Here is a 17909-nt window from a genome sequence, read left to right on the forward strand (position 1 = left end):
CCTCCCAGACCCTCCCACCTCCTATCAAAAAGCAAGGACAGCATCCATTTTAGATTCATTCTGAAGCTGCAGTGTCACAAATTTGACTAAGTTGTAATCGCATTGCGAATTCAACTTAGAGCTGGGTTCCTAATGGTTGTATTGCTAGAATATAACGAAGATTGAGAATATAGTGCTATATTCGTTATATTCGTCAATTCTAGCAATACAACCATTAGGAACTCAGATCTAAGTTGTAATCGCAATGCGATTAAGGCTGAGTTCACACGGGCGAGATTTCCACGCGGGTGCAATGCATGAGGTGAACGCATTGCACCCGCACTGAATCTGGACCCATTCACTTCTATGGGGCTGTGCACATGAGCGGTGATTTTCACGCATCACTTATGCGTTGCGTGAAAATCGCAGCATGCTCTATATTGTGCGTTTTTCACGCAACGCAGGCCCCATAGAAGTGAATGGAGCTGAGTGAAAATCGCAAGCATCCGCAATCAAGTTGGGATGCGGTGCGATTTTCACGCATGGTTGCTAGGTGACAGTTTATTCACTGTAATATTTTCCCTTATAACACGGTTATAAGGGAAAATAATAGCATTCTTTAATACAGAATGCTTAGTAGGTGGTGGACCATGTGATCTGACGACACCACAGGTCCTTTAGCCGGCAGCTCATGATTAAAGAAGTAAGAAGAGACCGGCAGCTACGCGATCAAGAGGAGAAGGTGAGTTAATTATTTTTTTAACCCTCAATTGACCACCTACTAAGCATTCTGTATTAAAGAATGCTATTATTTTCCCTTATAACCATGTTATAAGGGGAAATAATTACATCTACACAACACCGAACCCAAACCTGAACTTCTGTGAAGAAGTTCGGGTCTGGGTACCACAGTCAGTTTTTTATCACACGCGTGCAAAACGCATTGCATCCGCGCGATAAAAACTGAACAATGGAACGCAATCGCAGTCAAAACTGACTGCAATTGGGTACCTACTCGCGCGGGTTTGCCGCAACGCATCCGGACATGCTCGTGTGAACTCAGCCTAATACAGGTTATATTAATCGCATTGCGAATTCCACTTAGAGCTGGGTTCCTAATGGTTGTATTGCTAGGATATAACGAAGATTGAGAATATAGTGCTATATTCGTTATATTAGTCAATTCTAGCAATACAACCATTAGGAACTTAGCTCTAAGTTGAATTCGCAATGCGATTAATGCAGGTTATATTAATCGCATTGCGAATTCAGCTTACCACACTCTGCGTCAACTACGTAATTTTCCATGGGAGTTTTGCCATGGACCCCCCTCCGGCATGCCACAGTCCAGGTGTTAGTCCCCTTGAAACAACTTTTCCATCACTATTGTGGCCAGAAAGAGTCCCTGTGGGTTTTAAAATTCGCCTGCCTATTGAAGTCCATGGCGGTTCGTGAACATTTGCGGAAATTCGCGTTCGCCGTTTGCGAATGGAAAATTTTATGTTCGCGACATCTCTATATATAAGTAGTGTGATAGGCTGTCTGCACACATATCCCGCGGTGGGTATTTAAGGTGTGATAGGCTGTCTGCACACATATCCCTCGGTGGGTATATAAGGTGTGATAGGCTGTCTGCACACATATCCCTCGGTGGGTATATAAGGTGTGTAATAGGCTGTCTGTACACATATCCCTCGGTTGGTATATAAGGGGTGTGAGATGCTGTCTGCACACATATTCCTCTGTGGTAAATAAGGTGTGTGATAGGCTGTCGGCACACATATCACTCGTGGGTATATAAGATGTGTGATAGGCTGTCTGCACACATATCCCTTGGTGGGTATATAAGATGTGTGATAGGCTGTCTGTACACATATCCCTCGGGTATATAAGGTGTGATAGGCTGTCTGCACACATATCCCTCGGTGCATGAGGAAGGGTCAGAAGTAATCGATCCGAAACGCGTAGATGTGAATACACTGTCGTTTTTACAGCAACTCTAAGAATAAAGGTTGTCACTGAATAGAAGCTGGAGGTCTGTATTTATATTTTTTCAATAATTGGATTTAGGCGCTTGGTCCCAAGGTGTGTGATAGGCTGTCTGCACACATATCCCTTGTGGGTATATAAGATGTGTCATAGGCTGTCTGTACACATATCCCTTGGTGGGTATATAAGGTGTGTGATAGGCTGTCTGCACACATATCCCTCGCTGGGTATATAAGGTGTGATGGGCTGTCTGCACACATATCCCTTGTGGGTATATAAGGTGTGTGATAGGCTCTCTGTACACATATCCCTTGTGGGTATATAAGGTGTGATAGGCTGTCTGCACACATATCCCTTGTGGGTATATAAGGTGTGTAATAGGCTGTCTGTACACATATCCCTTGTGGGTATATAAGGTGTGATAGGCTGTCTGTACACATATCCCTTGTGGGTATATAAGGTGTGTAATAGGCTGTCTGCACACATATCCCTTGGTGGGTATATAAGGTGTATGATAGGCTGTCTGCACACATATCCCTCGGTGGGTATATAAGGTGTGATAGGCTGTCTGTACACATATCCCTTGGTGGGTATATAAGGTGTGTGATAGGCTGTCTGCACACATATCCCTTGGTGGGTATATAAGGTGTGTGATAGGCTGTCTGCACACATATCCCTTGTGGGTATATAAGGTGTGATAGGCTGTCTGCACACATATCCCTTGTGGGTATATAAGGTGTGTAATAGGCTGTCTGCTCACATATCCCTTGGTGGGTATATAAGGTGTGTAATAGGTTATCTGTACACATATCCCTCAGTGGGTATATAAGGTGTGTGATAGGCTGTCTGCACACATATCCCTCAGTGGGTATATAAGGTGTGTGATAGGCTGTCTGCACACATATCCCTCAGTGGGTATATAAGGTGTGATAGGATGCCAGACGGATGCTTCTGATTCAGGGTTGGGAGCAGTTCTGTCACACCTTGTGAATGAGTATTGGAGTCACTCAGATACTATCTGCTGGGTGGTAGGAAATTTACCTTGGTGACCGACCATGCTCCTCTTGAGTGGATGAATATAACAAAGAGAGAAATGCACGAGTGACCAGATGGTTCTGGTCTTTACAGAATTTTAATTTTACAATGGAACATAAGACGGGAAAACTGCAGGGGAACGCTGATGTATTATCTAGAGTTCACTGTGTGATGGCTAAGGGGAATTTCAGACAAGAGTGTCCAGTGAGAAAAAACCAAGCTCGGTGTGGGACTGTGATTTCACGTTATGAACACTGCTTCTTTCACAGGATCGCATGGCATTATAATGATTTATAATGCTGTGTGTCTCTGCCTGACCTTACATCTACTGACTGAATTACACTGACAGCATTATGTCAGTATAATTTAGTAGATGTAAGGCCGGGCAGAGACAAACAGCATTTTAAATCATTATAATGCTGTGCGGTCCCGTGAAAGGAGCAGTGTCCATAATGGGAAGGCAGCCATGTTGTGGGCTGGACCAATGTTTATGAGGCTTCCTTACGGGTGTAGAAACAGTGAATAACACTTAATGCCAAAAACATCCAACCAACCCACAAGAATAATAGAAATCAGGAAAATGAGTGTTTAAGCTATAAAATGGCGTATACATGAGGTATGTGAGTTATGTCAAGGTTTTAGAAGCGGAAGGTCAGATCGGTGTCAGACATCTCCTTCTTGTAGTATTCATCAAGTAGTTCATTTTGAGCCACAGTGAGATGGCTCTTCCAGTCTCCGCTGATCCCTGAAATAAAGGACGTACAAGATGTAAGGACTATGACGTGTCTACTGCAGACCTATGTCACTATGATGTCATCAGTGGGAAGGGACACTTCATACCTTTCCTCATGAAGGGTGAGATGGTTAAGTCCATGACGTGGGAAGGCATGGTGCTGTAGTTGGTCATGCTGTTCTCTTTCATGGCCTTAAAGGTAGTGGACTGGTAAATCTTCTCCAGAACATCTTCAGGTAAATCCTTCCTCAAGAACTTCATCACTTTTCTGATCTCACGTTTTGGTTCCTAAATTGAGGTTCAGAAGTCAACTAACAAAAACACTTATGTAGATGGGCTTCAAAAATATAGTGCTTAGTACCCTAGAGACCAGACACAAATATACCTGTCGATATTGCCAGTCAATCCAAGGAGATGACGACATTGATCAAATAAGCCCATTCTGATATCATTTAAAAAAATAAGTGGATAAAACTGTTCACCTCACCGCTAACATGTCCTCATAGAAGAGGTAGAGGATGTCTCTCTCCTGCCTTATCTTCCACCAGCCCTTGACGTGATCGCTCCATGATCCATAAGCAACTAGAGAAGACAAGCAAGGACATCATTAAAAGGGTATCCTACCTACCTGTGTTACTCCCCTCCATCTTACCCCCTCTCTACATCTGATTGCACCAGCTCCAAAGTTTAAACCGTATGGTGGGAGTCACCGCAGAGGAAGTGGAGCAGACTGGTTGCCAAGCCAATCATCAGACACTGAAGCCTTACTCACACATGAGCTTTGCAAAAATGGACATACCCTGAACTGAATTAGAGGGAGCTCCTGAAGTGCCAGAAGAATTAATTAGCACCCCTAACTCCTTAGAATAAAGAGTCCGCCTGTTTCTGAACCTCTATTATCTCTACAGGTTGTGAGAGGTCTCCGGGAGGTCGGAGGGTCAAGTTGTTATCTTGTTCTTAGGACAACTGTAAAGGCGGCCAAACATAGATGGATGTCATCCAAATTTGCTGATTTCAGCATGACTGGGAAACCATCTAATCCTTATGGGGGTGTCCCACCTCTCCCCTGATAGGTACAAAATACCAGCGTATACCGTGTTGCCAGAATCTGTGATGGAGGCTCCTGCTGGAACCTCTGCTGCAGATATCATCCTAGCATGCTGAATTCTTTTTACCTCAAGGCTGTGGATAGAGAAGTCTGGAAGCAGCTTATTCCGCCTTACCATTAAGAAACATGCATGCTTGGCTGAAGCCAGTGTGTATGTGTGTGGGGCATCGGTAGGAAGATCTACTGGCTGACAGCTATCTAGTGCATATGGCCACTTTAAGATGTCAGAACATTTTCACCATGAGCTGTGCCTATAAAGCAGCAGATAACATACAACCCATATATACCTTTTCCCTCTATGAAGCTTTGTAGAAACTCTTCAAAAGTTCCAGGATCTGGGAACATAGGGGCCATGCGGACGAAGTGATAATACGACACTAACACATCCTTAATATTTCGGGCCACGTAGATGACCTGTGGGTAGAAGACAATACACCGTTTTATATATATATAGATATACAATACTCACAAAAAGTTTGGGATATTTGGCTTTCAGGTGAAATTTATGTAAAACGCAAACGTTCCGGCTCCAGTGATATTATATCATGAAAGTCGGGCATTTACGTAGAAGCAGAAATGGTGACTTCCTCACCTCAAACAACTTATTGAAACAAAAGCCAACACCAGTGCTGGGTATACCCCCACAAAAAAAAAGGTCATTGTCTCAATAATTTGTCCTGTAGCCTTTATCATCAATTAGAGGTTGACGACAACGTCTCCTGCAGTTCACAAGTCGACTTATTGTCTGCTGAGGCATGGGATCCCACTCTTCTTGAAGGGTGGCCCTCAGGTCATTGAGGTTCTGGTGTACAAAGTTACAAGCCTCTATGCGGTTTTCAATGGGATTCAGGTCTGAATAAAGTGCAGGCCACTCCATTTGAGGTACCCCAGTCTCTAACCCTAGATGCTCCCTGGCCCATGCAAGACGATGACGCCTGTGCCTGGTGGTGTCATCAGGTACCTTGCAGGTGGCCTAGCATTCAGTCCATGCTGATGTAAACGGTTTTGAATAGTCTGACGTGACATTCGGGTGCCTCTCACCTCCCTTATATGTGCCTGGAGTTGTGCGGCATTCATCATCCGGTTCCACAGGTCATTGTTCACAATGAAGTGGTCATCAGTGTGGGATGTGGCCAAAGAATGTCCACTTCTCTGCCTTTCTGTGACTTTCAGTCTCTCTGTATCTCTGATACAACCTGCTGATGACACTCAACCTGCTGATGACACTCCACTCAAGGCTCAGTGGCCACTTCCATCTGAGAACATCCTGCTTGAAGCCTCACAATGGCGAGGTCCTGTTTCTCAATTGTTAGGTGTCGTTTTGGTCTCATGATGTCAAAATGTGAACAGCATGATGAGACGGGCTGTTTAAATATCAGTTCTAATTGCACCAGGAAATGTATTGGGTGATTCATGAATTAAACAGCCGTGCAAAAGTACTAAAATAATGAACGGTTGGACATGTGCATTCAGAAGGTTAGAGATGGTCACATTAAGTTAACCTGTAAAAAGCCAAATATCCCTAACTTTTTGTGAGCAGCGTATACATCTTCTGAGAGAGTGGACCTGGATAATCCATACATTGTGTCCAGATGGCATAAGAAAATGCTGCACTGAGAGACATTTGAGTGACTGACAAAGTTCACGGGAACAAAATGGTTACATAGTAAAACTGTCTTCAAAGCCAAAGAGTCTAATATTTGGGTTTATGTGGAAAGAGATGAAGCAGAACAGACCTGGATAGAGGTCAAAGAAAATGAGATGAGCACTCGAGGAGGAGAACTAGACCTGGCCAACATAGAGAGATATAGTAGGCTGCCCAGTATGAGACACCTGATAATAGAGCATTATTTGGACCTAATCATAAAGCAAGAGACCACACATGAAGGATATGCAGTAGGTGGACCCAATTCTACAAGAAGAGATGGACCTGGTCCTTTAGAGTAATGTGTGACCAATTCCTACTGCAAGGAAGATAAATATAAGCCTGTTACATGGCAGGAACAGTAGACATAGCTTTATTAGCAGTGATAGACCAAGCTCTAGAGATGTAGACCAGGGCCTACAGGAGGAAATAATAGACCTGAGTCTATGATAGGTTGTCACCAGCCAAGGTCCACAAAAAGACCACATCTTGTTATATCCAGTACCTTGCAGTTCTTTTCCCAGAAGCTGTTCGGCAGGGTTTGCACGGATAAATGAGATTTGATCACTCGTGGAGGCTTTATTGCATTAAGCAATTCAGTCCCTGAGGAGGATGAGGTGACAAGTTAGATGTTGGAAGGTATGGTTGAATATATTATAAAAGAAGTGACTGTATCGGCATCACCTACCTGTTGGTATTTCAGGCACTGCAAACTCCAGAAAGGGCACCCGCTCGAAAATGGCTCCGCGCTGGGCTTTCTTTTTATCTCCATCCTGTAGAATTAAGTCTACAATCTCACTGATCCAGGTGGTACCTGAGAAGCGGCAAGACATGGCACGGGTCAACATAGCTCAGAGAAATAAGATATGAGGCAAAAGGAGCTTCAGGGTGGCTCAGTCTCCTGGGCCCTGGTGTGCCCCCAACCTCTGCACACCTATGATATTCAGAAGTGTCCATAGTCCTACCAGATTTGGGGTAGGTGTCTATCAGCACGTCTCCTTCTCCAGCCTGGAACTTCTGAACGTTCGCCCAGTTTTCTGCAAAGGTTCCCAAAATGGGCATCCCACTCGCATCTCCCAGCGGGGGGCGGACAATCATGTCTGCAGATCTGTCGGCGCAGGAGGGGAAGCTTTCAGCTGTAAGGACAACCAAACAGCACCACTGGAAAGAGGAGGAGATATGGCGTCTGTCTGTACGCTGTAGCAAAGAAAGAGTTAACCAGTGCTAGTAAAGACTCTTGTGCTGATGTTTAGTTACACGTTCCTTGTCCTGAAAGCTTAGTGTCTTTGTTATCCTCAAGCAATATCCTCTAGTCACATCCAGAGCTGCATCGACAATTCTTCTTGCAGCAGCGTTATAAGTAAAGGCCCTGCCCCTGGAAATGTGGCAGAATCTTAATCCTCAGTGATGACGCCATTACATTAACTCATTGGCTGCGTACTGCTGATAAACAGATAGGGGCGGTGGGCTGGCTCCTTCTTTTTTGCTGTAGGAATCCCCTGTAACATTTTGATACCCTGCACCCAAACATTTACTATTAATCCTCCTTTATTGTACTGTTCTGTCTGTGAAGGTGTCAGTCTTTGCTGTAGTCCTATTCTGTGCATGAACCAGGAGGCGCTGGATGAACAGGGCTACAGGTTCCACCCTGATACAGGGTTGCTGCAGTAAGTGGACGCTCAGGGTACCTGCACACGGTGTGGATTACAAACGTTTTTCTGCTTGGATTCTCATGTGGAAAAACTGCATACAGTAACAGCAGAGTAAATGGGATTAGATACCGTAAATCTCATCTGCACTTGTTTCTTCTCTGCAGATATTGACCTTCCGTGCAGAATATCAAATCACCTTATGTAGCGGAGGTTTCCCAAAGACTTCAGTAAGTTGTTACCATAAACCAAAAATCTGCACCAAAAGCCGCAACAAAAAAGGCACAAATATCACATCAAAACCCGATAAATAATACAGATTGATGTGTTTTTTATGTGAATTTCATGTGGATTTTCTGCATACAATCTGCACCGTGTGTAAGTACTGTAGCAGGATTAGCTCACGGGACCGCCGTCTCCTGGGATAGACGGGCGCTATAGGCACATAAAACACAGTCCAGTCCAAGCAAGTATGGTGCAACTGGCCTCAGACAGTTTTATTGATTTTTGCAGAAAAATAATTAAACAAAACAGTTCAAAACAAATGAAATACCCGGCCATCTGGCCACTACTTCTACACAGGCAGTAGTCCATACACTCCCTAACTACATGAAACTGAGCCTTGTGCCCAGCGCCATCAGCAAAACACACTTGTTTTCCACTCACCCAGCAGGTTCTTGACAGGAGCAGAGAGATCAGCTAGTGAGCCGTCTGCCCTTTTATAGCACCCCCAGGTTCCAAGGTGATTAGCCACAGTTACCCTGAATACCCGGAGGGGCTAATTGGAGCAGGGACCCACCCAACTCTCTCTGCTCCAAGCAACCTCGCCCTTCTAACCAGATTTTTTAACAAAACCCTTGCAAAGAGAAAACCTAGTTTTTCTTGCTGTCAATTCCCTGGCTGCTTTTTAGAACGTATAGGACAGGAACCTAGGTGAAATGTAGACTCCTTCTACCACTTTCCCCCTGGTCCTGTCACAGTACCCCTAGGAGAACCCAGAGAAGAAGTGAATTTACGGCTCGTGTAGAGGTCTGCGATCTACGGGCACCACTGCCCAGGTCTTGTTGGACCTGATAAATACAGATGGCGTTACACTAATTCTTCAGCACAGGATCTAAGAAAAGATCAAATGACTACTAAAGAAAAAAAATGACCCCCTCGCTAAATAACCTGACAGCCACGACAGCGCCCCGTACCTACCTGAGAAATAGCAGAGAGGAGGATGCAGCCTGTAACGGATCACCTGGCACCCCGACTGGGTACCTCCGTTGACGGATGCTCCTAGCGTTTCCTGAGATTTCCAAGCACTCTGGCAGACACCACAATCACCGAACCGAAGAAGCCTATAAATCCTCTTCAAGCAGATGAATGCTGTAGACAGTGGAATAGGAAACCATACGAATAGGTTTACACTCCTAGCAGTCAAACTGGAACAGCATGCAATCGATCCTCCCCCAAGAATGAGACGACACTTCACCTTGAGGGTTAAAACAGGAACTCACTTTATTTAGACACAGCACACCTACTTTAAACCCCCCAACAGCCTCATTTACATACAATAGGGCACCTAGTTGACTATGGTACAAGGAAGGGGGGGGGCAGACAATAGCAAGGGCTGATGGGAGATGGAGGAGGGACAGAGCAGCTAGATTACTGGTCTCCCAGTGTCCCTGAGACAACACCTTGCTGGGGGAAACAATGAGACAGGAAAAAGGGGGAGGAGAAGAGGCACAGAACAACAATGCCTGTAACAGAGTAAACATTACAGTTTACAATACATAGCGATACAATTTAACCGAACCCATAATAACACACATAATATTAAAGACGGCCTGAATGCAATCTGCTACACAGTCTTAAAGGGGCATTGTTCCTAAAAGTCATAATATGTCCACGGATGGCTATTAAAGGGCCAGTAGCAGCAATATAAAATACCACATGCCCAAATATTGCATTCAAACGTACCAATTTACCAGGGGCCATAGTCAGCAGGTAGGGGGCGGGCAGCCAGGCCTCTGCAATGCCCAGTGGCGAGTCGGGTTCCGCCACACAGCCTGGCACAGTGAGCGGCTGCACCGACTAATACAGGAGAAGCCACGGGACGGAGGGAAGGATCAGGGGGCGGGCGCTGTCCTGGTGTCATCTCATGGGAGTTCATACACAGCTCAGCAGACCGTATCACACAGGACAGGATTAGATACACAGCTCAGCAGACAGTATCACACAGGATAGGATTAGATACACAGCTCAGCAGACCGTATCACACAGGACAGGATTAGATACACAGCTCAGCAGACAGTATCACACAGGATAGGATTAGATACACAGCTCAGCAGACAGTATCACACAGGACAGAATTAGATACACGGCTCAGCAGACTGTATCACACAGGACAGGATTAGATACACAGCTCAGCAGACCGTATCACACAGGATAGGATTAGATACACAGCTCAGCAGACAGTATCACACAGGATAGGATTAGATACACAGCTCAGCAGACCGTATCACACAGGATAGGAATAGATACACAGCTCAGCAGATGTATCACACAGGATAGGATTAGATACACAGCTCAGCAGATATATTACACAGGATAGGATTAGATACACAGCTCAGCAGACTGTATCACACAGGATAGGATTAGATACACAGCTCAGCAGACTGTATCACACAGGATAGGATTAGATACACAGCTCAGCAGACTGTATCACACAGGATAGGATTAGATACACAGCTCAGCAGACAGTATTCCACATGCTAGGATTAGATACACAGCTCAGCAGACTGTATCACACAGGACAGGATTAGATACACAGCTCAGCAGACTGTATCACACAGGCCAGAAACAGAGAAATATAGTGGCAATTCTGGAGGAGATGCTCAGCCTCTGACACTGTGGCGTGTCTTTCATTGGGGGAGCAGCCCGACCGCATGTGGACCGCAGTAATCGACTATCCCCAGCAAAATTGCCACTATATTTCTCTGTTTCTGTCTTGTTAGATTTGAGTGTGTGTGCCTTTACTTGGCATTCCAACACTCTATTGCACCTGGTAACCTCCATCACATGGTCTGGTGTAGGTGTGGCTCACAGTATGGCTTTGTTCACATTGTACTACCGCAGTATTCATGCTGGGCTTTTGTGTGGAAGCTTGGCTGTGAGCTGAATTATATCACCCCCAGACCTTGTTCACACCATAGTTAGAGCAGCGGTTAGGACCCTCTGCCATGCTGAGTGACCGTGACGGGGTGCATGATGGGCTCCGATATTTTCCTGATAGGAATATATTGGCGAAAGTCTCAGCTTTTAATACCTGCATTTATGACTTGCCAGTATAGTCAGTAGTATATCCGTTTGGTGCATTCTCTCCTTGTGTTTCATATGATTATTTGCTACATTCTGTGTAGTTTGCTCTTGTGGTGCATGTGGACCGCGCCGACGTCCTCCATTGTATGCATATTTTGCTGGGTATAGTCGATTACTGTGGTCCACATGCGGTCGGACTGCTCCCCCAATGAAAGACACGCCACAGTGTTAGGGGCTGAGCAGCTCCTCCAGAATTGCCACTATATTTCTGTGTTTCTGTCTTGTTAGATTTGAGTGTGTGCCTTTACTTGGCATTCCAACACTCTATTGCACCTGGTAACCTCCATCACATGGTCTGGTGTAGGTGTGGCTCACAGTCTGGCTTTGTTCACATTGTACTACCGCAGTATTCATGCTGGGCTTTTGTGTGGAAGCTTGGCTGTGAGCTGAATTATATCACCCCCAGACCTTGTTCACACCATAGTTAGAGCAGCGGTTAGGACCCTCTGCCATGCTGAGTGACCGTGACGTGGTGCATGATGGGCTCCGATATTTTCCTGATAGGAATATATTGGCGAAAGTCTCAGCTTTTAATACCTGCATTTATGACTTGCCAGTATAGTCAGTAGTATATCCGTTTGGTGCATTCTCTCCTTGTGTTTCATATGTATCACACAGGATAGGATTAGATACACAGCTCAGCAGACTGTATCACACAGGATAGGATTAGATACACAGCTCAGCAGACTATCACACAGGATAGGATTAGATACACAGCTCAGCAAACAGTATCACACAGGACAGGATTAGATACACAGCTCAGCAGACAGTATCACACAGGATAGGATTAGATGCACAGCTCAGCAGACAGTATCACACATGATAGGATTAGATACACCGCTCAGCAGACAGTATCACACAGGATAGGATTAATTACACCGCTCAGCAGACAGTATCACACAGGATAGGATTAGATACACCGCTCAGCAGACAGTATCACACAGGATAGGATTAGATACACCGCTCAGCAGACAGTATCACACAGGATAGGATTAGATACACCGCTCAGCAGACAGTATCACACAGGATAGGATTAGGTACACCGCTCAGCAGACAGTATCACACAGGATAGGATTAGATACACCGCTCAGCAGACTGTATCACACAGGATGGGATTAGATACACCGCTCAGCAGACTGTATCACCCAGGATAGGATTAGATACACCGCTCAGCAGACTGTATCACACAGGATAGGATTAGATACACCGCTCAGCAGACAGTATCACACAGGATAGGATTAGATACACAGCTCAGCAGACAGTATTCCACAGCTTTTCCTAAGCTTTTCTACTGATGACTTATTCTCTGGTTAGGTCATCGGTATCTGATTGGTTGGCGTCTGACACTTGGTCCCCGGCCGATCAGCTGTTGGAGAAGGCAGCAGTGCTCACAGTAGCGCCATGGCCTCTTCTCAGCTCTCCGAGCTCCGCACATTGTATAACGGTTGTGCTCGGTATGGCCGCTCAGCCCCATTCCCATCACTCTACATTACAGCCTCCTTTTCTCCGTTCTCTGGTCTTATCCATATCAGTTCTTCATCGTCTCCTATTTGCATTTTCATGTCCATTAGGTACAAATGACAAATATTCACTGTGCCAAAATCTCACCAAACGATTTCCCTCATCTTGTCCTTCCCGATATCTTCACCCTCTTAACTTTTTCGCGACAATGTTTCAGCGTCACCTCCTCTGCACCACAGTCCAGCCTTTTCTTCTCCATCATTATGAAGCGCAATTTCCTAGCAAATGTTTATAATTTGTGAGCAGATTTTTCCGCATTGTTATCCTTTGGGACAGTACCTTTATGTGGAGTATTACAGTATGTTTTAACGCTTTGTCAGTCCTCCCTGGCCTCTAGTTATTCTAGGCGTCTCCAGGGTACTCTCTGCCAGATCCTGTATTTATATGATCCTCGTATTTTGCACTGGTTACCAGAATGTATGAGAAGTGGAAATTATACATTAAAGACATTCGTAGAAAGCTAAAGTAAAAAAGTATAAAAGGGAACTTGAGTGATATGGTAGAGACGGTAGAAGAATCTGAATCAGAGTTTATGGTAGCAAATGTCAACCTGCGGTCACTTACGACACCTTCCCAGGAGATTGTAAGGAACATGGACACATGTACTGCGGCCGCTAAAGATTTAGTAAAGCTCATGAGAGAACTATCATCTGCAGAAAACTATGATGAAGTTAAAGCAAGAAGTAGAATGAACAAGCTTTTTATGAGAGACTATGCTAGATCCTTAGGGGGAACCACAATTTCAAGTGTGACTTCCTTCGCTAGCAGAAGTGCCATCCACATATCAGAGTCCTTAATTACTTCAACCAAAAGAAAGAAAATTAGTTGAACAACTTGCTGTTAAAAAAGCAGAAATTGAGATGGAAGCTGCCATCGAGGCGCAGCGTCAACTGATGGCTGAAAAGCAAGCTGAAAAGGATGCACAACATCATCAGATGGAAGCTGAAATGGAGGCACAGCGCCATCAAATGGAAGCTGAAATCGAGGCACAGCGACATCAAATGGAAGCTGAAATCGAGGCACAGCGCCAACAGATGAAAAATCTGGAAAGGCAAAAAGAAGTTAAGATCATAGAAGCAAGACTCAGAGTACACGAAGAGGATATGAATCAGAGTAGTCTTAGTTTTAAATCTGTTCTAAGTGAAGAAGCAGACTCCTACTTTCCTAATTACGCCCATGAGATTGGCATTTAGTGAGGAAATAAGTCATTATCCTTTCATCCCTGCTCAGAAAGACAAAGAGAGGCCTAGTCCAGTGTTAGGAAAAAGGTGTGTAGATTTACCCTCTATCTCTACCGGAAAAGATGAAAAAAAGGACTCACCTAATTCAGAAGTAAGTGAGAAAATAGAACCGGAAGATTCTATTCCTAGATGTCACGGCAATGCTCAGGAGAGTGTTACGACTCAGTCCTCGCTAGACTTCCCGTGCCGGAACCCTCTGTATTTTCAGAAGACGTACTGAAGTTCATAGAGTGGAAGGCAAGTTTTGAAATGATCATTGAGCATCATTGCTTCAGTCCAATCAACAAGTTATTCTATCTTCAGAGATATGTTGGTGGGGAAGCAAAGAAAGTTCTTGAAGGTAACTTCTATAGAAAAGATGAAGAAACCTACAAGCAAGCTTGGTAAAAATTAAATGCAAGATATGGTCATCCTTTCTTAGTACAAAGAGCCTTTAGAGAGAGACTGAATAATTGGCCTAAAATAGGTCCTAAAGAACACTTCAGACTCCAAAAGTATGGTGACTTCCTGCAAGCATGCAGCAATGCCATCCCACATGTTCAAGGACTGGAAGTACTGAACGACTATCTAGAAAACCACAGGATGCTAACTAAGCTACCTGAAAAAGTGGCTTTTAGAAGGAATCGCTATGTGACTGAATAGTTATATCTAGACAAGAACGTCCCAAGTTTTAAAGAGTTCTCTGAGTTCGTCAATTAGGAACCACGGATAGCATGTAATCCAGTAACAGCATCTTACGTCTTAAAATCCTTAGAAGAAAGGCCTGCAAGAGAGATAAGATGTGCAAGAGCAACTGGCTTTGCAACCAACACAGCAGCTAAAGGTCCAGATACCTACGAGAGCAAGTCCAAAGTCACTACTGGGATCAGTAGAGAGACAGACAGTCAGACTACCTTCAAGTGTATGTTCTGTGGAGATAACCACTCCATACATAAGTGCCAACAATTGAAGGCGAAGTCCCCAGAAGAGAAGTAAAAATTTGTGCTGGATAACCAACTGTGTTACGGATGCCTAAGAAAAGGCCATGTTACTAAGGAGTGTAAGAAAAAGGCCACATGCAGCGTTTGCAAAGGACGCCATCTTACACCACTACACCACTACATGAAGAACGTCCAAAGAAAGATAAATCCTCAATACCTAAAGCTACTGAGGAAGGAAAGAAAGTATCAGTATTCTCTTGCAGAGTGAGGGAAGGAGAAAGCAATGGTACATCAATGGTTGTACCAGTGTGCATTTCAAATCCTAAAAGGAGGAACAAGAAGGTATACGCTTATGCGCTACTGGATGCCCAGAGTTACGTCACCTTCATTCATCAAGAAATCTGCAAGAAATTACAAGTGGCTACAGAACCAGTGAAGCTCAAACTCACAATGATGGGGAGAGACACATTAGTGAACAGTCAAAGGGTCAAAAGACTCAGAGTTAGAGGACTTCATTCAAACTGCACATTGGATCTACCTCCAGCTTATATAAAAGACGATATACCTCTAGATCGAGATTGCATACCTACCTGTGAAACAGCCAATGAATGGGAGCACCTGTCTGTCATATCTCATGAAATGTCCCCACTGAAGGAGTTTGGTGTTGGACTGTTGCTAGGTTACGATTGTCCCGAAGCCTTGGTACCACGAAAGGTAATCACAGGAGGTGAACCCTACGCTGTTCAAACTGATCTAGGATGGGGTGTTGTTGTAGGAAAACAACAGATCGCAAACTCAAGACAGGTGACAGGATTGTGTCATCGAATATCTGTCCAAGAGTTACCAACTGTAAGTCCAGCCAAAGTAATCAAGATCCTTGAATCCGACTTTGCAGACATAAGTTCTAAAGAAAAGAGTGTATCTCAAGAAGACATAAAGTTCTTACACACTCTAGAAGAAAGTATTTAGCTGAATCAACAAGGTCATCTTGAAATGCCCTTACCTTTTAGAGAACGACCTTGTCTGCCAAATAACAGAAATCTTGCCCTAGCAAGATTGAAATGTTTGAAGAAAAAGATGGGAAGAGATCCCAAATTCAAGCAGGATTATTTCAAATTCATGGAAGACATCCTCGAAGAAGGACATGCAGAGAAAGTTAATAACAAACCTAAAGAAGGAGAAGTGTGGTACATCCCACATCAAGGTGTTTACCACTCAAAGAAACCAGATAAGATTAGAGTAGTATTTGATTGCTCAGCAAAGTACAATGGTGTTGCATTGAATGATCATCTACTAAAAGTACCAGATCTTACAAACACTCTGCCTGGAGTACTCTGTAGATTCAGAAAGTATCCTGTAGCGGTCATGTGTGACATTGAAAAAATGTTCCACCAGTTTCATGTGAAGAATGAAGATAGAGACTTCCTGGAGTTTCTATGGTGGGAGGATGGAGATACAGATACAGATACAGAGCCAGCAGGATACAGAATGAAAGTACACTTGTTTGGAGCAGCATCATCTCCAGGTTGCGGCAATTATGGTATAAAGTACCTAGCTAATCAGAATGAAAAGAATTGCCCATCAGCAGCAAATTTTCTGAAGAAAAACTTTTATGTAGATGATGGTCTTATAAGTCTAGAGTCCACAAAATCTGCAATCAAACTAGTGAAAGAAAGCCAAGAGTTATGCGCAAGAGGAAACCTGAACCTTCACAAATTCATCTCAAACAACAGAGAGGTACTGGAATCCTTCAGTAACTCTGAACGTTCAGCAACAATGAAGAATGTAGATCTCAATTATGATCATCTTCCAGTTCAGAATGTACTTGGATTGGGATGGAATGTAGAGAACGACAAGTTCTTCTTTGAAGTATCTATTGAAGAAAAAGTTGCAACTAGACGAACCATTCTTTCTGCAGTGTCTTCTATATTTGATCCATTGGGATTCTTGGCCCCAGTAATCCTCAGAGCAAAAGAAATACTGCAAGATTTATGCAGACAGAAGTTGGGATGGGATGAGCCTATAACTGAAAATTTGAGGCCAAGGAGGGAGAGTTGGATAAGAGACTTACAAAACTTGAGAGAAATTCGGATATCCAGAAGTTTTGTACCTCATGATTTCGGAAAGTACAAGAAAATAGAACTTCATAACTTTTCAGATGGCAGTAGTTATGGTTATAGTCAGTGCTCCTACATTAGAGTAATAGGAGAAGACAAGATACACTGTGCCCTGGTTATGGGGAAGGCCAGAGTTGCACCTACTAGTATTCAGACAATACCAAGACTTGAACTGACAGCAGCCGTAGTTTCAGCATCAGTAAGCAAGTTTCTGAGAGAAGAATTGGAATTGGAAATAGATTAAGAATATTTTTGGACAGACTCACAAGTTGTCCTCGGATACATAAACAACGAAGCTCGAAGATTCCATATGTTTGTCGCCAACAGAGTTTAGAAAATTCGGGAAATAACAAATCCGGAACATTGGCCTCACATTGACACAAAGCATAACCCAGCAGATCATGCTTCAAGAGGCCTGAATGTAACAAAATAAAAAAAATACTAATTGGTTCACCGGTCCAGAGTTCCTTTGGGAAAAGGAAATCACACACAGTAAAGGTTACACAGAATTATCTATGGGTGATCCAGAAGTAAAAGTTGTACAAACATTGAGCACTGCTGCCAAGTGTCAAGGTGACATACTTGAAAGACTAGCCAGATGTTCAA

General features: G+C 44.0%; 1 protein-coding gene across 4 annotated transcripts; it reads right to left on the minus strand.

The window, feature by feature from the left end:
• Positions 1 to 3081: 3081 nt before the first annotated feature.
• Positions 3082 to 9366, minus strand: LOC121007542 (sulfotransferase 1 family member D1-like). 4 transcript variants are annotated; one of them, XM_040439561.1, is made up of 8 exons: positions 9339 to 9366; positions 7455 to 7650; positions 7178 to 7303; positions 6995 to 7092; positions 5132 to 5258; positions 4224 to 4318; positions 3844 to 4024; positions 3082 to 3748 (listed from the first exon to the last, which is right to left on the minus strand). In XM_040439561.1, the coding sequence occupies exons 2-8, from the start codon at positions 7585 to 7587 to the stop codon at positions 3642 to 3644; spliced, it is 867 nt and encodes a 288-aa protein (XP_040295495.1). In that variant the 5' UTR covers positions 7588 to 7650; positions 9339 to 9366; the 3' UTR covers positions 3082 to 3641. The 4 variants fall into 4 exon arrangements, with proteins under 4 accessions (XP_040295495.1, XP_040295493.1, XP_040295496.1 ...); XM_040439559.1 differs by having other exon boundaries at positions 7455 to 7686; positions 9339 to 9364; XM_040439562.1 differs by lacking the exon at positions 9339 to 9366 and adding an exon at positions 8036 to 8240.
• Between the last annotated feature and the right edge of the window lie 8543 nt (positions 9367 to 17909).

The sequence above is a fragment of the Bufo bufo genome, chromosome 7, assembly GCF_905171765.1.
Source record: "Bufo bufo chromosome 7, aBufBuf1.1, whole genome shotgun sequence".
NCBI classification, from domain to species: Eukaryota; Metazoa; Chordata; class Amphibia; order Anura; family Bufonidae; genus Bufo; species Bufo bufo.

Excerpts from the sequence above, each read along its gene's own strand:
- LOC121007542 (XM_040439561.1), bottom strand. The coding sequence starts at position 7,587 with ATGATTGTCCGCCCCCCGCTGGGAGATGCGAGTGGGATGCCCATTTTG. Across the intron at positions 7,093-7,177 it reads AGTGCCTGAAATACCAACAG|GGACTGAATTGCTTAATGCA; the intron begins GTAGGTGATGCC and ends CATCCTCCTCAG. Across the intron at positions 5,259-6,994 it reads TCTGGGAAAAGAACTGCAAG|GTCATCTACGTGGCCCGAAA; the intron begins GTACTGGATATA and ends TTCTACCCACAG.